The 18,390-nt window shown below is 38.5% G+C and overlaps 1 protein-coding gene across 2 annotated transcripts in view; it reads right to left on the reverse strand.

Moving 5' to 3' along the window:
- LOC117380934 (FERM, ARHGEF and pleckstrin domain-containing protein 1-like) overlaps positions 1–18,390 on the reverse strand; it is a 72,192-nt gene that overhangs the window by 24,119 nt on the left and 29,683 nt on the right. For both annotated transcript variants that reach the window (XM_033977770.2, XM_033977776.2), the window contains exons 3-8: positions 11,217–11,321; positions 9,391–9,433; positions 8,275–8,353; positions 6,449–6,546; positions 4,476–4,590; positions 925–1,072 (exon numbers count right to left, since the gene is read on the reverse strand). In XM_033977770.2, coding sequence (XP_033833661.1) covers positions 925–1,072; positions 4,476–4,590; positions 6,449–6,546; positions 8,275–8,353; positions 9,391–9,433; positions 11,217–11,321 — 588 coding nt within the window. The remainder of the gene's footprint in view (positions 1–924; positions 1,073–4,475; positions 4,591–6,448; positions 6,547–8,274; positions 8,354–9,390; positions 9,434–11,216; positions 11,322–18,390) is intronic.

An 18,390-nucleotide genomic window follows, 5' to 3' on the forward strand; every position in this document is an offset into this window, starting at 1 on the left:
ATATGATAAATACATGCTGTAGCACTTAATGAGGTCACTGTGGTCAAATCTCCCCAACAGCAGTTCATTAAAATAGCCTTTACTCGACTCCATATGACCTATAGCCTTTAGTTATTATTGTAGTAGCTAGCGACACTTAAAAATAGCACAGCGTTAACACCGAGCAATGCTAACGCTACACTGTAAAAACTATGTAGTAAATTCCCATGACAGTTATATCTTGAGAGGTGGCACATAAGTAACTAGAGATCTTTGTTTAAGTATAAGATTACGTTTCTACGTTTGATTTACAGAAAGAACATTAATATATTTTACATAGAGGTAATAGTAGTGTGCAGTAGGTTATATGATAGAGTAATGGTGGTAGGAGCATTCATATTAGCGAACAATTGGCTCTGTGCAATAGCGCCTGGCAACCTCACTGTTAGCATCACTACTTCCTGTCTCATTTAATCTCTGAGGTTTTTGCAGAGTTATGCTAAAATTCATAAATATTTAAACGTCAGGCAGTGGACAGGGAGCTGCAGGTGGAAGTGGCTGACAACATGTTAAAAACTACACACACACACACACAAAAAAAAGAGTACTTACACAAAAGAGGGCTATTTGTGTCTCAGTGCTAACGCTAATGCTAATTTTAGGACATTATAAATATTAAACCACCACAACAAACTGAAGTATTCTACATTTAAAAATAATTAGGTAGTCTTTATTTTAGTTAATTCAAATTTTTAATTGGTTGTATATTTTATGTTTTCTGATTTTAATAAAAATGACTGTTAGCTTTGAGACACTGTGAGCTAGCTAGAGCGCTGCCGTGCACATAGCCTTTAGCAGTAGCAGCAGGTAACTACAATATAAATCTTATTAGGAGTTGGAAATATTGATTGAATCTTAGTAAAAACTGATACTTTTTAGTTTTACCTGGAAAACCAGCACTCCTGTGTGTGCCACTGACAGGTTAAGCTTTGTCCCCTCTCTGTCCTTCGCCGGGTGTAGACGAATACCGTACATCTCCAAACGTCGGGCAATTTCCAGCAGTTGGTAGTCCGATTCCGCTGGTGTCTGCCCACTGCGGAGAAGAGCAATATTGAACCATTAGCGTGCAATGAAAACAAAATTACTGGTCACTGGAAAAATGTAATCCTAATTCAGAATAATGTTGCTTCAAGTAATTTTTATACTATATATATATGGTTCTGTTTAGCTATGCATAGGACTGAAAGGTTTTTATTCTGCCTCTTTGCTTTTAATGTTAATTTTATGATGATTTTTTAATGTTTTGAGTTGTTTGCATTGTCATTTTAATGTCTTTCATTTTCTGTGCTAATTGTGGTATACAAATAAACTTGCCTTGGCTATACTGTATATAAATTTAGTCTAGATTTAATTAATTCATCACTAGAATTTTGGACGTATCACTTCACTTAAAAGGTCAGATTTTTCTTTCTTCTTGAAATTAACAAAAAAAAAAATACTGAAACTTGAAAAGTGAAAATATCTAGAACCATTAACTTAATTCAGACCAAATAATAGAAAATACTACTCAAATCAAGATTCTGGAGTCATTTTAACTCATGTAATGATTTTTGCAGTGTACAAATAAGAACTGGCCATTTTAGGAAACCTTGCTAAATGAAGTGGTGGCAGAAATAACAAATCGGCTTAACAATAATAACAAAATCAGATGGCAGAGGTGAAAAAATTAGCCACAAAAACAGCGTGCTTCCCCTCCAAATCTGAAAATGGCTTCCTGTTTCCTGTATAGGCCGTCGAATGAGCCACTTCCCGTGTCGGGCGAGATGGAGGTTTTTTTTTTTGTGGTTCACAGCGGGGCAGCCATCAAAGCCACCGCAAAGTAACCACAGTGTGATGGATTAACACAACACAAGTGGTTTGGGCTGTAAAGCTGTTGTATAAGAGGTGGTGGCAATGACAATGCTGCTCTATAAAAGGCATGGCACGTTTGTTTGTACAGCACAATTGGTGCATAAAGTAATTCAAAGTGCTTTACAGAATAAGACTCACAATACAATAAATCAAAACATCCTAAAATTAACATTAAAAGAGAAGAGTACAGAATACAAACCTTTCAGTCATATGCACATATAAATAGAACCAGTTTTATCTGCAGAAAACTGAAACACTGATTCCCCATGTTTAGTCCTGGTTTAGTCCTGGTTTAGTCCTGGTTTAGTCCTGGTCCAGTCCTGGTCCAGTCCTGGTCCAGTCCTGGTCCAGTCCTGGTCCAGTCCTGGTCCAGTCCTGGTCCAGTCCTGGTCCAGTCCTGGTCCAGCCCTGGTCCAGCCCTGGTTTCGTTCTGGCTTAGTCCTGGTTTAGCCCTGATTTAGCCCTGGTTCAGCCCTGGTTCAGCCCTGGTTCAGCCCTGGTTTAGCCCTGGTTTAAGCCCGGGTTTAAGCCCGGGTTTAAGCCCGGGTTTAAGCCCGGGTTTAAGCCCGGGTTTAGCTCTGGTTTAGCCCTGGTTTAGCCCTGGTTTAGCCCTGGTTTAGCCCTGGTTTAGCCCTGGTTTAGCCCTGGTTTAGCCCTGGTTTAGCCCTAGTTTAGTCCTAGTTTAGTCCTAGTTTAGTCCTAGTTTAGTCAAAGTTTAGTCCTGGTTCAGTCCTGGTTCAGCCCTAGTTTAGTCCTGATTCAGTCCTGGTTTAGTCCTGGTTTAGCCCTGGTTTAGCTCTGGTTTAGCTCTGGTTTAGCCCTGGTTTAGTTCTGGTTTAGTCCTGGTTCAGCCCTAGTTTAAGCCTGGGTTTAGCCCGGGTTTAGCCCGGGTTTAGCTCTGGTTTAGCCCTGGTTTAGCCCTGGTTTAGCCCTGGTTTAGCCCTGGTTTAGTCCTAGTTCAGCCCTGGTTTAGTCGTAGTTTAGTTCTGGTTTAGCTCTGTTTTAGCCTGGGTTTAGCCCTGGTTTAGTCCTGGTTTAGTGCTCGTTCAGTCCTGCTTTAGCCCTGGTTCAGTCCTGACTCTGGGCACCAGCGGGAGGTCGGTCCCTGAAGTCCTCAGAGCCAAAAAGCCAAAAGATGTGAGTGAATGTGGAAGTGTAAAAAATAATATCATGGTATCATGGTAAAGGTCCAACATTACGAAAAATTCCCTTTAAAATGTACTTAAATAAAGTTTAAGTACAATACTTTACTACTTCTACTTCATTACCTCCCCTTTTTATATTTTTGAAATAAAATTAATATACACATATAGCCTATAAATATTCCCCAGCTGTAAATATCTGCCCCATACCGGCAGCAGTGCAGCCGGGTAGAGATTAAAAGTGTGGTTCGGTTACTATGGCGATAACCATCTTGGCAGGAAATTGACTTCTGGGCTGGGCGTGACGGGCACAGACATATTTGTGTTTGTGTATGCGCTAACGTAAACAGATAAATATCTTTGGGAGCCGCTGCTTGACGTGTGCTAATGCTAACGCTAGGTGTTGACGTGTAAGCTAATCTCTTCTGACACCTCGGTACAGCAGCCAGACCACCATCCAGATTAGCATCGTGTTTGTAGATAATGTGCAAAGCTTTAGCTAAAACACAGCTAGTTGTTTTATACCCCGAATACCCTCATTTATTATTTCTAGATTATTACAATTTAGGATTTAAATAGCTAAGAAATATTTGGCTTGTAGTGCGATGGAGCCTGTGTCTGTGTATTTTGGAAAGAAAAGCAGAAATTCAGGGCTAGACTCTTTTGTGATCTCAGGAATTATTTGAGGTCACGTTTGTTTGTCATGGCTTAGTTGAGATAAGGGTTTGGTAATGGGGGCTTTGTCAGAAAATACAGTCTGTTTTTAGTGGACCAAAGGAAAGTCTACAAAAATATAAGATGTAATATGTTAAGTTGGGCGTCTTTACTTTACTCTTTACTCTGATCTTTGTTATAATGTAGTTGTGGAGTTGTGTTTGGTTTTGTTTCATTCCCACATGTTTGAGTAACCCTTTATCATTAGTCTGGCTGCATCTCCAAAGCTCAAAATGCTCTGTTCCACTTTGCGATGTCATGAAGTGGTAGTTAACAGCTACCGTTTACCTTTAGTTTAGTAGAGATTGTCAATTCCAGGGCTAAAATCATCGAAATTATTCTCATGAAGGTGTATGGAGCTTAAAAACGTAGTACTTCCTGTATTACCGCGTGACATCACAAGGTGGAACACTGTGTTTTCAGTTTGAGCGAAGAGCTCAGTTTAAATATGCAGGATTTGTGCGTTAAACATGTGTGAATGAAACAAAACACAACTCCGGGTATGTTTTTGATGAGGAAACAACATTATAACATACATCAAAAAACAGAGTAATATGTGCCCTTTAAAGTGTACTTCAGTCTAATTAAAGTGTCGTTATTACGCAGTGTTTCACCAGTATTCACCACTTCCTGCAGTACTCACATTTCACACCAGTTTGTATTTAATTTTCAAGTCTATAAGCCAAACCAATATTGACCGTGTGGCTGTTGGCTGCTCCAGTGACTCACGCGTGTTTGCGGTGACAGTCCATGATCTTGTCCCGGATGGCGTCCTGGTCGGGAAGATATTTATTGTGGAGGAGATGCTGCCAGCTTTGTGTCTCATCGAAGTCCCCGATCTCCGCTGAAGGATGGAGAGAGATGAGAGAGGAAAGAGAGGTGAGGAAAGAGAGGGATAAAGAGAGATGAGGTGGAGAAAAGGAAAGGAGGGAGAGAGAGAGAGGGATAAAGAGAGACAAGGACAGGGAGAGGGATAGACCAAGGGAGAGAGAGAAAGAAAAAGGGGAAGAGAGACAGACAGGGGTAAAGAGAGGGAAAGGAGGGAGAGAGAGGGAGAGAGAGGGGAAAAAGAGAAAAAAAGAGAGCGAGAGTGATAAAAAGAGACAGGGATAGAAAGAGGGAAAGGAGGAAGAGAAAGGGAGATAGAGAGAAAAAGAGAAAGAGAGGGATAAAGAGAGACATGGATAGAGAGAGAAAAAGAGAGGGGAAAAGAGAGAGACAGAGATAAAGAGGGGGGAAAGATAGAATGAGAGAGAAACCAAAAAAATAAGAGAAAGAGATTAATAGAGCGAAAGACAAGAGGGAGAGAGGAGAGAGAGGGAAAGAGAAAAGAGAGAGAGAGAGGAGGAGGGAGAGAGGGGAAGAAAGAGAAAATAGGGAGATAGAGAAGGGGGAGAGAGAAAAAGGGAAGGCAAGAGAAAGGGAGGGAGAGAAAAAAAAGCAAAAAGAGAAATTCATTATTTCAAGTACAGGAGAGGAGGAGACACATGTGGGGGAGTGAGTTACTGTCAAGGTTGGATGCAATATACCTCATTTTGAATGGATGCACTATCTCTGTAGTGATGTGTGTGTGTGTCCATCTGCTCAATATGAGCAACAATAGTCCCTCTCTGATCGGACCACCTGCAGCTGCACGTATAGCGCCGGCAGCACCGCTGTTACCATGGCAACGGCGACATATGGGATGTCAGCACGCTGCGCCGCAACCTGCCACTGTCTGTGGGGCACGGATCAGTCTACGCCAGATAGGTTACATCTGCAGTTCAATCAAATTTACTCATTCATTTTTCAAAGCAGAAATGGGAAATGGGAGGCGGAATGCAATTTTCACCACTTTACTATTTGAGATTTCTAAAAAGCCAGCTGCGAAAAAGATGCTTAAAGTGTAAATGGATTGTTATGGAAAGGATTGCGTTTGTGACGTCTCTAAAGGTTGTCAAGTCCAGAGAGTTATTTTTAGGACAAAAACATGCCTGAGGTTTGACAGGTAACCAGGAAAGAAATATTTTGACTGAAACGCCCTACAGCTAATTAATCATAGCAATTTGTTATTTTCAAGCTAATAACCCTTGTCTTCAAATTAAACTAATGAGATGTGCACTAGCCAGTGGTGGAATTTAACAAAGTAAAAGTAGTAAAATCCTGTACTTAAGGTCAAATTTGAGGTATCTGTACTTTACATTTTACAGCTGATACTCTATACTTTCTACTCTAAAACATTTATGGACTGGACTGAAAAGTAAAAGTATTTTTTCATCACTGTTTGAGACCTGCTAAAAAGGCTGAGAGGTTTATTTTTAACATGTTGATAATTTGAGCAAAACTAAAATATACAAATAAAAATTCTTTTGTTTCCACTGAACAAAATTCAGCACAAATTTTGATCAAAATCACTACATTTGAAGCTTTATTAGATCATAAAATACTTGTACTTTTTACTCTTTAAGCACATTTTTAAACAGATTTTTCCATGTGTTACTTTTACTTTTACTCTTGGATCTGTACTTTTACTTAACAAAATCAAGTATTTCTTCCACCACTGGTCCTAGCTCCCATCAAAACCAAAACTAGCTTCTTTTTGTCCCATATAACACCATTAGTCTCAAATCTGACAATCTACTGTGCATCAATTCTCATCTTATTGTGATGCTTTTAACGCACCCTGATACGAAAAAGAGTTTGCGTAAACGTTTAACACTTACACTGAATAATATGAGAAACCATGAGGGCTGCACTTGTGTCGTTGCAAACAAGATGTCCACACGCCAGGTCCCGTTTAACCTGCAGCGCAAACAAATACCTGGAACAAAAGAAAAAGCACGTTAAACTATTGACATATTGCCATTCATTCCACAGCATAATGTTTATCGCCAGTATGTATAAATCTCACAAAAGCTCATTTAAATATTCCCATTTGTAGACTATAAACACGCTGAAATTGCTACGGGGTCATTTGGAAACCGCAGCAGACAGGGTGAATTGTATGCGAGCTGAATATATTGTGTATTTGTGTGCGAGCGCTTTGCTAGCACTAGCTATAAACCCCCTAATAAACTTAATGGGCCTTTGCTGCGTTCTAATAGCGTATTTGTGCGAGAATGAACATTGTTAGCATTGCAGGAACCACCACAGCTATTTACAAGTAGTTTAGAATACGCATTGTAAAAAGTAAGCAGTAGTAACGCCGTACTTTTCTAATCTTTGTGGGTTGTTTCCATGGCGACGCAGTAAGTAAATCCAGCTAAAAAAGTCATTGTCAAGTTCTTATTTGATGGATGAATAAGTCGGCACGGAGGGAGTTGAGTAGAATAGCGTCCAGCTGAGGCGGTCGGCCATTTTGAAGCGGTCACAATGTTTACTTGTCTTTCTTTTTAAATAGACCCAAAAGGATACAAAGCGCCGCAGACATGACTTCCTGTTTGGTTTATGTTTCAACTATCATGAGAACTAAAGCATCATGGGAAATATCAATGGGTCACATCAATCTTTTTACTTCAAAGTGTCGTGTTAATGTAATTATTGGAGATATTATGGCGCAGTACAACAACAACAAAAACGGGTATGGATTCAAAACGATCATCTTCTATGTTTATGTTCAAAGATCTACGAATGTTTTGACAAGTTTGTTTCCCACATTGGTGTTTCGACATGCTGCAAAGTGTTAAAAGGGAGACACTACAGGCGAAACTCATTTTTTTTACATTTTTTTGGTCGGTTTGGTCTCTTAGCAACAGGCTTTCATGTGGAAACTATGAAATGATCCACTCTGCACTGAAAGATCTCTTAATTTAATCAACCTGTCTTCATAGAGTTGTATGGGACATTGTAACTTCAAATGTAGTTTTCTCAATACGCATTTTCCCCTCATTGTGATGCAAAAATCACCCCTTAAAGTAGCACCTACGAACACCAAACTTTCCAATCTTGTACTTGACAAGATTTTGACAAAACGCACAGAAGGATTTTTTGATATCTAATTCCAAGTCTGATTTATTCAAGTTTTAACAAAAAAAATCATGAAATTTGAATTTTTAGGCAAGTTTTCAGTCTAGTTTATCAAAAAACTAAATAAAAAATCCCAAATCTCTGTATATTTTTTAGTATCTAACATGACAACAAAAAGAAACAAGACATTTCAACCTGGCTCTTTCAATGTTTCTGTTTTAAATGTCCCAAAAACGGTCAATTGTACCCATTTTTACACATAAAATGCCTTACTTTTACATGAAAACATGACACGGTGAAAAACTCGTAATACATTTTTCTCTTCCATTTATGTAAGCAAACTACATCCTAAGTTTCAAATTGATAGCTCTAGTTTTAAGATTTTTTCCCTATTCACCTGCAGCGTCTCGCCTCAAGCAGCTCACCAAGGACATGAAAACATATAAAAAGAGGATTTAATTGCATGTATTTTAACCGTAACCCATAAATAGCACCTTTTCCTAGCAAAGTTGAAGGTCTAGCGCTAAACCATCATCAACATAAGAGTGTCTTCTAATTTGCTAAGTGCCCAACCGTGACTGACCGTGTGAGTTCCTCCATGAGTTGTGTGTGGTCGGGAGGGAAGAACTTGACCACGAAGCGAAGGATGGTGTTTCTGGGCCCTGGAGGAGGAAGTTGAGATTTAAGGTTAGATTTAAGAGGGCTGTACAAATAGTGCGGTAGGTAGAGAAAGAGAATCTGCTGCTTGTCTGAATGATAGGCCATTAAGCGTTTCCAAATGTGGAGGACTTGTACAAAGTAAAGACTACTGTATAAAAAGGAGATTACCAAATAGTCTATATGATTTCTTTGTTTTTACGTGAAATTGAAATGAAAACATGGATTTATTACTGCTTTTAAGACTAGCTAGACAGGATATTTTGGTGTTTTATTGTTCTATTCCTCGTGTTATCTGTATATTTGTTTTTTGTTGACCTTTATGCGAAGCACTGAAGTTGTTTTAAAGCCAATTTATTCTAAAAAATTCACTCTGTAGAGTTTTTAACCATATTCCAGCTGTTCCCCTTTAGCATTTACACACCCATAGTATTGTTTTTAGAGTGCTTCGTGCATGTTTGAGTAATGTTTAATCGATTAACCCACGTTTTCGCCGCCACTGGTACACGCCCACTACCCTGTACTTACTTCGTTCTCCCAGTTTTTCTTCTAAATCAGTGATACATGCAGATTTTTTTTTTCATTTGTACCAAAATCGCTACAGATTCCTGCCAAATCCTACACCTATCCATCTGAGGTGCCGATTTTGTGTTGGGATGACATTTACGGCGATGTCAGCTGCCATTAGGCGACGCAGTTTTCTAGCACGGAAGTCGGCGGACTAGTTTCTTTAAATCCTTTTAGATGAATATTGCGATTTAAAATGTGCAAATTATAACACAATAGGTCTTCTTTAAATGTGCTTTATAAATAAACTTGAAATTAAAGTTGCATTTATGAATATTTACTGATATAAACATGATATTTCGTGTACTTTTCATGCATTTATTTGGTAAAGAAGACAACACTTAACCCTTTACATTCTAAGTCCTCTATATTGCATCCCGATGTTCTCTCAACGCACTCTTCCAGGATATTACCGACATGATGCACATATGGTACATTTAAAAATTCTTTCCATGTGCATTTTTAAGCTACTTACTTCTGATCTGTTTGAGCGCCGGCTTCAGTAAATCCAGCCAAACCTGCACAGAAGACAAACAACACATTTACCAAACATAACAATCGCAAAACATTTTTATAGACAAGTACAAATGTAACTACTTTTCTTTCTTAGTTACATCAAATTTGAGATTTAATATAATAACCATAGGCTGTGTAAAGAAGTGCACTAAGGTGAGTGTGACGTCGCCCACAGCGTTCAGCTTCAGTCAAATTAAGCTAATCGAGGCTAGCAGTTATAGCGACGAATTTGAAGCAGAGTTCCATATTTGGAATTCCAACTGCGGGTATCCTAGCAACCAAAGAGCCAATCTGGAGCGAGGTTGTTGAAGGTAACACTCCGTCTCACCTGCACCATTCCATTTATCCATTTATATGAACAGTCTATGATAATACCAATTAAAAGCTTCAAATCACTGCGCTTGGGTTGACCTCAGATTTTTACAACCCGTATGCACACCATGATGTCACTCACTACATCATGGCGTTATATTTTGTTCCATTGGTGATTCAGTCCATCTGCCCTCTGGACTCAAAGCCTTTTCCCCCCCATGACTGACAGATATAGCCCCTGGTACGGACAACCCGGCGTGCGTGTTATTACATCCAGCTGTCACTACAGGAAAACAGCTCCAGCCGAGGATCCAGGTGGAAATTATGATGAAAGATGAAAGCGAGATAAGATTTTGATCTGGGGGTCAAGTCACGTGGAGGAATTTTGGGGTCACATTTCAAATTACAAGGCTTATTTTGATAACGATAAAGGGTGACAGCGGGACGGTTTTGAAGAGAAATTATAATCCGGGATGAACCGCTTGAACTGTTTTGATTTGAGCAGATTTGATTATTTTGGGAACAGATTTTAGGAAGTTGGGAGTTTAATGAGTTGGAAATATGACGTATTTGAGTAATTAGTAATTGCACAATATCATATCTTGTCTGTGTAATCCCTCAGCCGTCCAGGTCTGATCCATAGCAAAAGAAAATTGTTATTCTGTCAACTGGACAAATGTTTTAGAGTGAAGACGTTTCGCTGCTCATCCAACTACACTGAAACTAACACACCTGTTTGTTTATTTCTGTTTGTTGGCTAGGTCTATTGAACACAAATGTGAACTGTGCCTGAGTCATGTTTTGCATAACCGTTCAGGCCCTTAATGGGTGGTTCACATCTATTAGCATACGGGCTAGCACTGTTTTTTTCCTTGTTCCTTGTTTTGATTTAAGTCTGAGGATGTTATTATAAATAGGAGATAAATTATGTCTAAATTCGCCCTGTCTTTCCGAAAAAAAAACTGCCTCTTTAACTCCCCTCTCAAACCATTTATTTTCTTTCTGGCTAAGATCTAGGCCAGTTTTGAATTTTTCTTTTGCTAAATACCAGGTCTTATACTTTTAGATAGGATAAAAAAAAAAAAAAACTGCTACAATAAGTGTCCTCCTTCACTTTTTATTTAGACCTACAGTGGAAATTATGTACAGTAGTCCACTTTTAGTCCTGGTTTAGCCCTAGATTAAACCTGGAATAGTCCTGTTATATTTGATTTCGATCTGATGATACTTTGGTGTAAAAAGGTTGAGAATTTTTTGTTATAGTTAAGCGCAGTGTCTTCAGAAACTCTCTAATAATGGAGAAATCATGTGTTTCTGAATCTAGCACGAACAAACAAGAGGATATTGTCCGAAGTCCCCACGGGGCAAAAAGTAATCAAAATTTCATTGCTTGTTTGGTAAGCTTTCTTGTTGTTCAACTGTCTGCAGAATATAGAGTTTTGGGGGGTTTTCTGAAGCCATTTTGAGACTTACCATCATCTTACGGTGGTCTTGGTACTCCAACCCAAAGTAATCCCCTTCGGTCAGGTTGAGATGAACACATATCAGATCAAGTAGGTATTTACCGGTGGAGCGTTGCTGAAAGACACAAAAACAGCACAAGATTAGCACGATTAGCGTAAAAAATAGCATGAAATCGCTAATGAAAACACAGTTATCCTGCTGCCTCGCTAGACAAAACACACCTGGATATTGTTGTTATGGTATCGCTGACAAGACACCTCTTTTCACTTAACAAACGTCTGATCTTTGACCTTTGCGCGAGGCCCAAGCTTAAAGCGAGAGGGGGCTAATGAGTAGCTGCAGGGTGCGACTCCGAAAAACCCACAACGCCTTGGAAGAAGAGCATCTAATGTGTCATCTGTCATTTTTTCCTACGCTTGATATTTTATTAAAATTCATTCACGCTTCAAGTAAACATCGTAAATCCAAAAGTGAAATGTAATTGGGTAGAACAAAGCCTTAAATTGCTATTGTAAAACTTGGCACGCGCTAGCTTGGATACGTCCCTATCAATTTGCAAGGCTTTTTGAAGACATGCACTGTATTATTACACGGAGAGAGAGCGCGATAAGGCTCCAACCGGCTTCGGCTATAATGACATTCCTCCCTTTGACACGTATGCACAGGCACAAACAGATGACTATCACTTTGGATACGGTGAGATTGCATAGCTTCAGGCTTCACTAGCAGCCAACAAATTATCTAATTAAAGGGGCTTGGTTGTATTACTCAAATCTAAAAATGTGCATGTGTATGTTAAATATGACAGTATGAAGTGCTATAATGCTGGCAGTATATGTCAATTAAAAGCAGGCTATGTAACTTTTCATGTGGAGCCTATTGTCTCTACTCATTTTTACAGATTTTCTTGGAATGTCCCACCGTATAGCATTAAAGCGCCCGTGTTATGCTATTTTCAGATCTACGTTATGTTGTTTTCTCCTCGCAAACAGACCTGGAGTTGTGTTTTTTTGTTTCATTCACACATGTTTAACACACACAAATCCTGCAAATTTAGGTTGAGTTCGTCACTCAAACTGAAAACAGTCTGTTCCACCTTGTGATGTCATCATGTGGTAATACAGGAAGTGCGTCGCTGTATCTGTAAACTATACCCCTTTCACTAGAATCATTTGGATAATTTCAGCTGTGGATTTGCCAATTTTTACTGAACTAAAAGGTAAAAGGTGGCTGTTAACGTAAAAACTACCACTTCATGACATCACAAGGTGGAACAGAGCATTTTGCAGTTTAGAGATGTACACAGACTAATAATAAACTCACTCAAACATGCGTAAATGAAAAAAAATACAACTCCAGGTCTGTTTTTGAGGATTTAAACACGACTTAAAGCTCACAAGAGTCATTTTTTGCGTAATGTAGGACCTTTAAACCATCTCAATTTACAAAACCCATGTTGCCTTTGGGATGTTTCAACTGAAAACACATAAATAACATAGTAAAACTTTCCTTCCGCGCAAATTACAAAATTGTTTAAGCTAGATTGCTGTTAAGATGAGCCATCTTCCTTGTCACTCAAACTCCTCCTTTCCGTCATTATGTATAATTTTGTGCTTCGAGTGAGTGTACACAGATGTATTCTACAGGCATGGCCCCTTGTACAGTTGTTAAGGCAATTTGTTCCTGACTGGGGGTCTATGGGGGTCACTTCTGCAAGTTTGACCTAAAACCTACACCCTCCTTGTGTCAAAACGAACAACCCAAGCTCGCATATATCACTTTCAACTTGTTTTTTTCTGCGCTGCATGGAAAAACTTGAAATCCAAGCCTGTTTTGCACCAACGTGGAATGCCATATATTGTTAAATTTGGACGTCCCACCAAGACGCTTCCACGCGAGAACTCAAAGCACGGTTAAAACTGGCATAATCGAACGGAAACCGGGGTGGAGTTGGAATATTTTCGCTCTTTCTGTCTTTTAATCCGCACAATCTTCCCCAACTTCCTCATCAACATAACCAAGGATCACATGGGATTTCTGAACCTGCCAATCTATATTTAAAACCCCCATAATGCACTGCTGTTGTTGCTACGGGCGGCAGTGGTGTGAATGGGAGTTGACGGACGGGCTGACCATAGGAAAACAGTTGGTTGCGCACACACGGTAGCCAGATGGGACAAACTTGGCTCGCTTCAGACTGGATTCAGAATAAGCTCATTGTTTTGCTTTTCTTCTCTTGGTGTCCGAGACCGTCCACAAACACTGCACCGCATAAACTACTGTGAAAATATGTCTGCTGTACTTGGAAAAACATATGGTACTTGTTTGTTTAGTGGTATTTTGCAGGCTTTGACAATAATATGGCTTGTAGCGACTATAAGGTTTGAAAATTCCTATTTGACCAAAGTACTTGAATTTGGTTTGTGCCAGTTATGAAGTATTTTCTAAAGTCAAACCCTTTCAACGAGCTTCCATCTTTTCGTACCTTTAGTTTTTACAGGGGCTGAACCAGATTTTTTTCATGTAATTGGTAAACGGTCACATTTTTATATCGCGCTTTTCCACTTTCATTGCTCTCAAAGGGCTTTACATCAAGGACACGCACATTTTCATACACCAATTTACGTAGACATTGGGGACGAGGTAAGTTAAGTGTCTTGCCCAAGGACAGCATTCATCTGTGGGAGCTGGAATCGCACCATCAGCCTGTGAGTCAGTGGAATTTGACCGCACGACCCATGATGTTTATGTTGAGAGCAGGATTTGAACCACCAACCTTCGGATTAAAGGACAAACATTGTGCCAACTGAGCTACTGTCACTCCTGATTAAGTAAAAGTACAGATATATATTGTAAAAGCAGCTTTTAGGGTCAAAACGACACCAATGCCTGCTGCTGTATTGAATTATAGAGCGTTTTATTAGCATTAGTTAGCATACTAATATCGGTTAGCATCTCAAAGTTGTGAAAAGCACTTATAAACTCCTTGCGGTGAATAAATAGGATACATTTGGACGACTGCAAACGGTTTCAAACGGGCAAATAAAAATCTCGTACAGCACCTTTCACTCATTGTAGTGCAGTTTGGCCTGTATTAACTTGCAGTATTCAAGGCAGTGATTTTGTTATTGTGGTTTGTAAGACACAGCAAATTGACCTCAAAATGTGGTTAATCCAAATAGTATGAATCGACAGCCAATATCAGCTAGAACCAGTGGTGGAAGAAGTACTCAATTTTGCTTCTTACGTAACAGTACAGGAACTGGAGCAAAAAATACTCATGTAAAAGAAAAATAACATGGAAAAAATCTACTTAAGTAAAAGTATTAAAGTACCCATTTAAAAGTGTTCTTAAAGAGTAAAAACTAAAAGTATTTCATGCACATTTTGAGGTATTTATAAGGCTTCAGATGTAGAGATTTGTACTGAATCTGGTTGAAACAGAAACAACTGAATCAATGGTTTTGTTGTTTGTTTTTTGCTATTTTTATTTGTATATTTTCATTTAATCAAACTCAGCCTTTTCAGCAGGTCTCAAACAACAATGACAAATACTTTTACTTTTCAGTCCTGTTCAAAAATGTAGCAGAAAGTAGAGATACTCCTCTCAAATGTAGAGATGTAAAAGTAAAACATACACTTAAAAATCAATTTGTGTGAAGTATAGATACCTACTTTACTACTTCAGTTCCACCACTGGCTCTAATGAACTTCATAACCTCTAAGCTGCTCCCACACTCCATTCAAACCTGATTTAAATACTCCCTTGGTCCCACAGCGAGCCCCATTGGACATGAGGTCTTAATGAAACGGGGGCAGAATCCCAAGTATGTTTGGGCGCAGAAGCAATTTCCCCCAGTATCATCCAGTCCAGGCCTCCTCAATAACTGCCCTAAACCCGAGCGCGTGCAGAGGGCAGATATCCGGTAACACGTCGGGGTAATGGGAGAAAGTGGAACGTCAAGGAAATCCTATTGAATGGCGGTGCTGAAAACTTTGTATCAATAACAGTGGGGAATAACTCATGAGTGACGGGCTGTGTAGAGACTCTTATAGAATTTATTACAAGTATTTTCTCTTAAGTTAAAGGGCTCATATTACAGTATTTTGTGATCTATGTTATAATTTCCTCATTAAAACCAGACCTGGAGTTGTGTTTTTTTGTTTCATTCACACATGTTTAACACACAAAAGCTGCAGATTTAAACTGAGTTCTTCTTTTAAACAGAAAACACTCTGTTCCACCTTGTGATGTCATCATGTGGTAATACAGGAAGTGCTCCACTGTGTTTTTAAACTCCATACACAGCTTCACTAGAATCATTTGGATCATTTTAGCTGTGGAAATGTCAATCTCCACTGAACTAAAAGGTAAAAAGTAGTTGTCAACTTGAAAACTACCACTTCATGACATTGTAAGGTGAAACGGAGCCTTTTGAGCTGTGGAGATGTGAGTTTTAAGCTATGTTATAATGTTGTTACGCCCTCAAAGTCTACTAGAGTAAATTCTGAGTAATATAGGACCTTAAAGTTAAATGTACTAAACAAGACATTCCATCATAGCTATAAAGTTTTTCTAAAATTGAACTTCTATTGTGGATTTCATATCAATATCCTTCAAAATATTTGTGAATACTTGAGCGAATTCAAACACAAACATACACAGATTTAGAAATTTTAGAATGAAACTAATGAAACAGGGCAACAAGATGAATTGATGGTTTGAAGTTTATATTGCAGAGTTTTGTCAGCTCTTACAAAAGTATTTAAGATGTTAACTTTGAACTGAATTCTGTTGTTAAAACAGAAATCACAAACCTAATCGCAGTTGCTAGGCCTGTCACAATAACAAATTTAAAAAATGATAATATTGAAAGTACTTTATGCCACTGATACAATAACAATAATAGAAGATAATCCTGCAAACCATTTCTGAGTAGACGCTGTCATTTTAAGGCCTGGGCTGCAACAAAGAACAGAATGAAGCAATAATTCACCACAGACGTTACTTTTTCAACGCTCTACAGCTCAAATCTTATATTACAACAAAAATACACCAAATCTCCCCATTGTGAGGCCCCAGTTAGTTTGATATATTGAACTAGAAGTCGATATAGTAATTATGCTAAATGGTCACATTTCTATAAAGCTCTTTTCCCGCTTTCTAGAAACTCAAAGCACTTTACATCAAGGAACAACTCGCACATTCACACATATTCAAACACGCAGACACTGGGGGTGAAGTAGGTTAAGTGTCTTGCCCAAAGACACAACAACAGCGGCGGGATTCGAACCACCGACCTTTGGATCCGCCCATAATTATTGCGAAAGCCCTAGCAATTGCAATTGTTGTCAGGAAAATAAACAAAATAAAAAAATATATATAATTAAATTAAAATACAAAATAAAATAAAATTTAAATAAAAAATATATAAATATAAATTTTTAAAAATTAAAATAATAATAAAAAATAATAAAATAAAATAAAAAATACAAAATAAATAAATAATAAAATAAAATAGCAATTCGATTTTTTTCTCAAATCATTCAGCCCTTCCAGACAACTCCGAAATTCAAAATATTAAAGCTTTAAACATAAAAAAAATCCAAGAACTGGCCTAATGTTGATAAAAGAAAGTAAGTAAGACAAAAGCTATTGTGAGTGCAAAGAAACTTGATAATGACGATTAAAAAAGCAAATTTGAGACCTGTTTTGAGTTAGAAAAATCAGCCACATGACCTGGGTTAAACCTGGAGTGCACCACAGTCGGCTCGTGTAAAAACATTAAACTATGTCAGGAGCACAGAGCGGAGGTGCTAGCCGTTTATTTTCAACCAGGTCCGATTTAACAAGTTTATTTGAATTCACATGTTTCGTCTGCAAACACGAGAAGTCATGTGCGCCCAGACCTAGCCACAGATCATTGAGAATACGACGTCAAACAGAACAAGGCTGCCTTTCAGTGTGCTAGCGGCTAATACGTGCTAGCTCTGATCTGATCGCAGTAGTTCCTAATCCTTCTAGGTCACACTTTAGCACGCACAGTTCAGGTTAGCAAAGGTGGCGCCAAAGGTTAGCTAATCTCCTGGCTTTTAAATCCCATCTAACCTGTGTAGTACCAGTTAAACTTGAGTAAACAAAGTAGCGGCATTCAAAAAAACTGTGCCATGAGCCAAGTCGACAACTTTTTTAATTTTTATTGAAATGAGCATCAGCCAATCATCACATTATATTGTTTTTCCAATTAATGCACAAACACAAAGCAGTGATGAATTAGGTGTAGTCCCACATTTTATTCATGGTCCAAAACGGAAAGTTCGTAGTATTAACTCAATTTAAATATCTCCATTAAGACGAGAAGTGTACGTTTTAGCAATAAACCACCTCAAATTGAATATATGGAATTAAAATTGATTTCTAATGCCAGTAAAGCATTACTCTGGAACATTTAAAGCAAAGCAGTGACATTTCTACAAAGTCAAGCACGTACTGGACCCTATACCAGACATTTAGGTCGTATATTATGCAAAATTGACTCGCGTGAGCTTTCAGCCATATTAGAATGTCGTTACTTCAACAAAAACATACCTGGAGTTGTGTTTTGTTTCATTCACACATTTGAGTAACACTTTATTATTAGTCTGTAACATCTCCAAAGCTCAAAATGCTAAGTTCCACCTTGTGATGTCATGAAGTGGTAATTTACAACTACGTTTTACCTTTTGTTCAGTAAAGATTGGCAATTCCAGGGTTGGAATTATCCAACTGATTCTAATGAAGGTGTGTGGAGTTTAAAAACACAGTGGAGCACTTCCTGTATTACCACATTATGACATCACAAGGTGGAACTGAGTGTTTTTCAATTCGCGAGAAGAACTCAACTTACATATGCAGAGCTTGTGTGTTAAAGATGTGTGAATGAAACAAAACTAAACTCCAGGTATGTTTGTAATGAGGAAACATTATAACATAACTCAGAAAATTAACTTACCTGACCTAATGATTCACCTCATTGAAAAAATATGCAGCTTAAAACCGCATTCCTCTAATTCTATGTCAGCTAGTGAAGTGTTTAGTGGGACTGTGCTCATATATGGCCAGTGAGTTGAACAGGAAGTTTGGGACAGCTCTATTCTGCGCTCGAGTCTTGGCAACAGTTGCACTTGAGGAAACGTACAGGTC

The sequence above is a fragment of the Periophthalmus magnuspinnatus genome, chromosome 2 (assembly GCF_009829125.3).
Source record: "Periophthalmus magnuspinnatus isolate fPerMag1 chromosome 2, fPerMag1.2.pri, whole genome shotgun sequence".
In the NCBI taxonomy this organism is placed as follows: domain Eukaryota; kingdom Metazoa; phylum Chordata; class Actinopteri; order Gobiiformes; family Gobiidae; genus Periophthalmus; species Periophthalmus magnuspinnatus.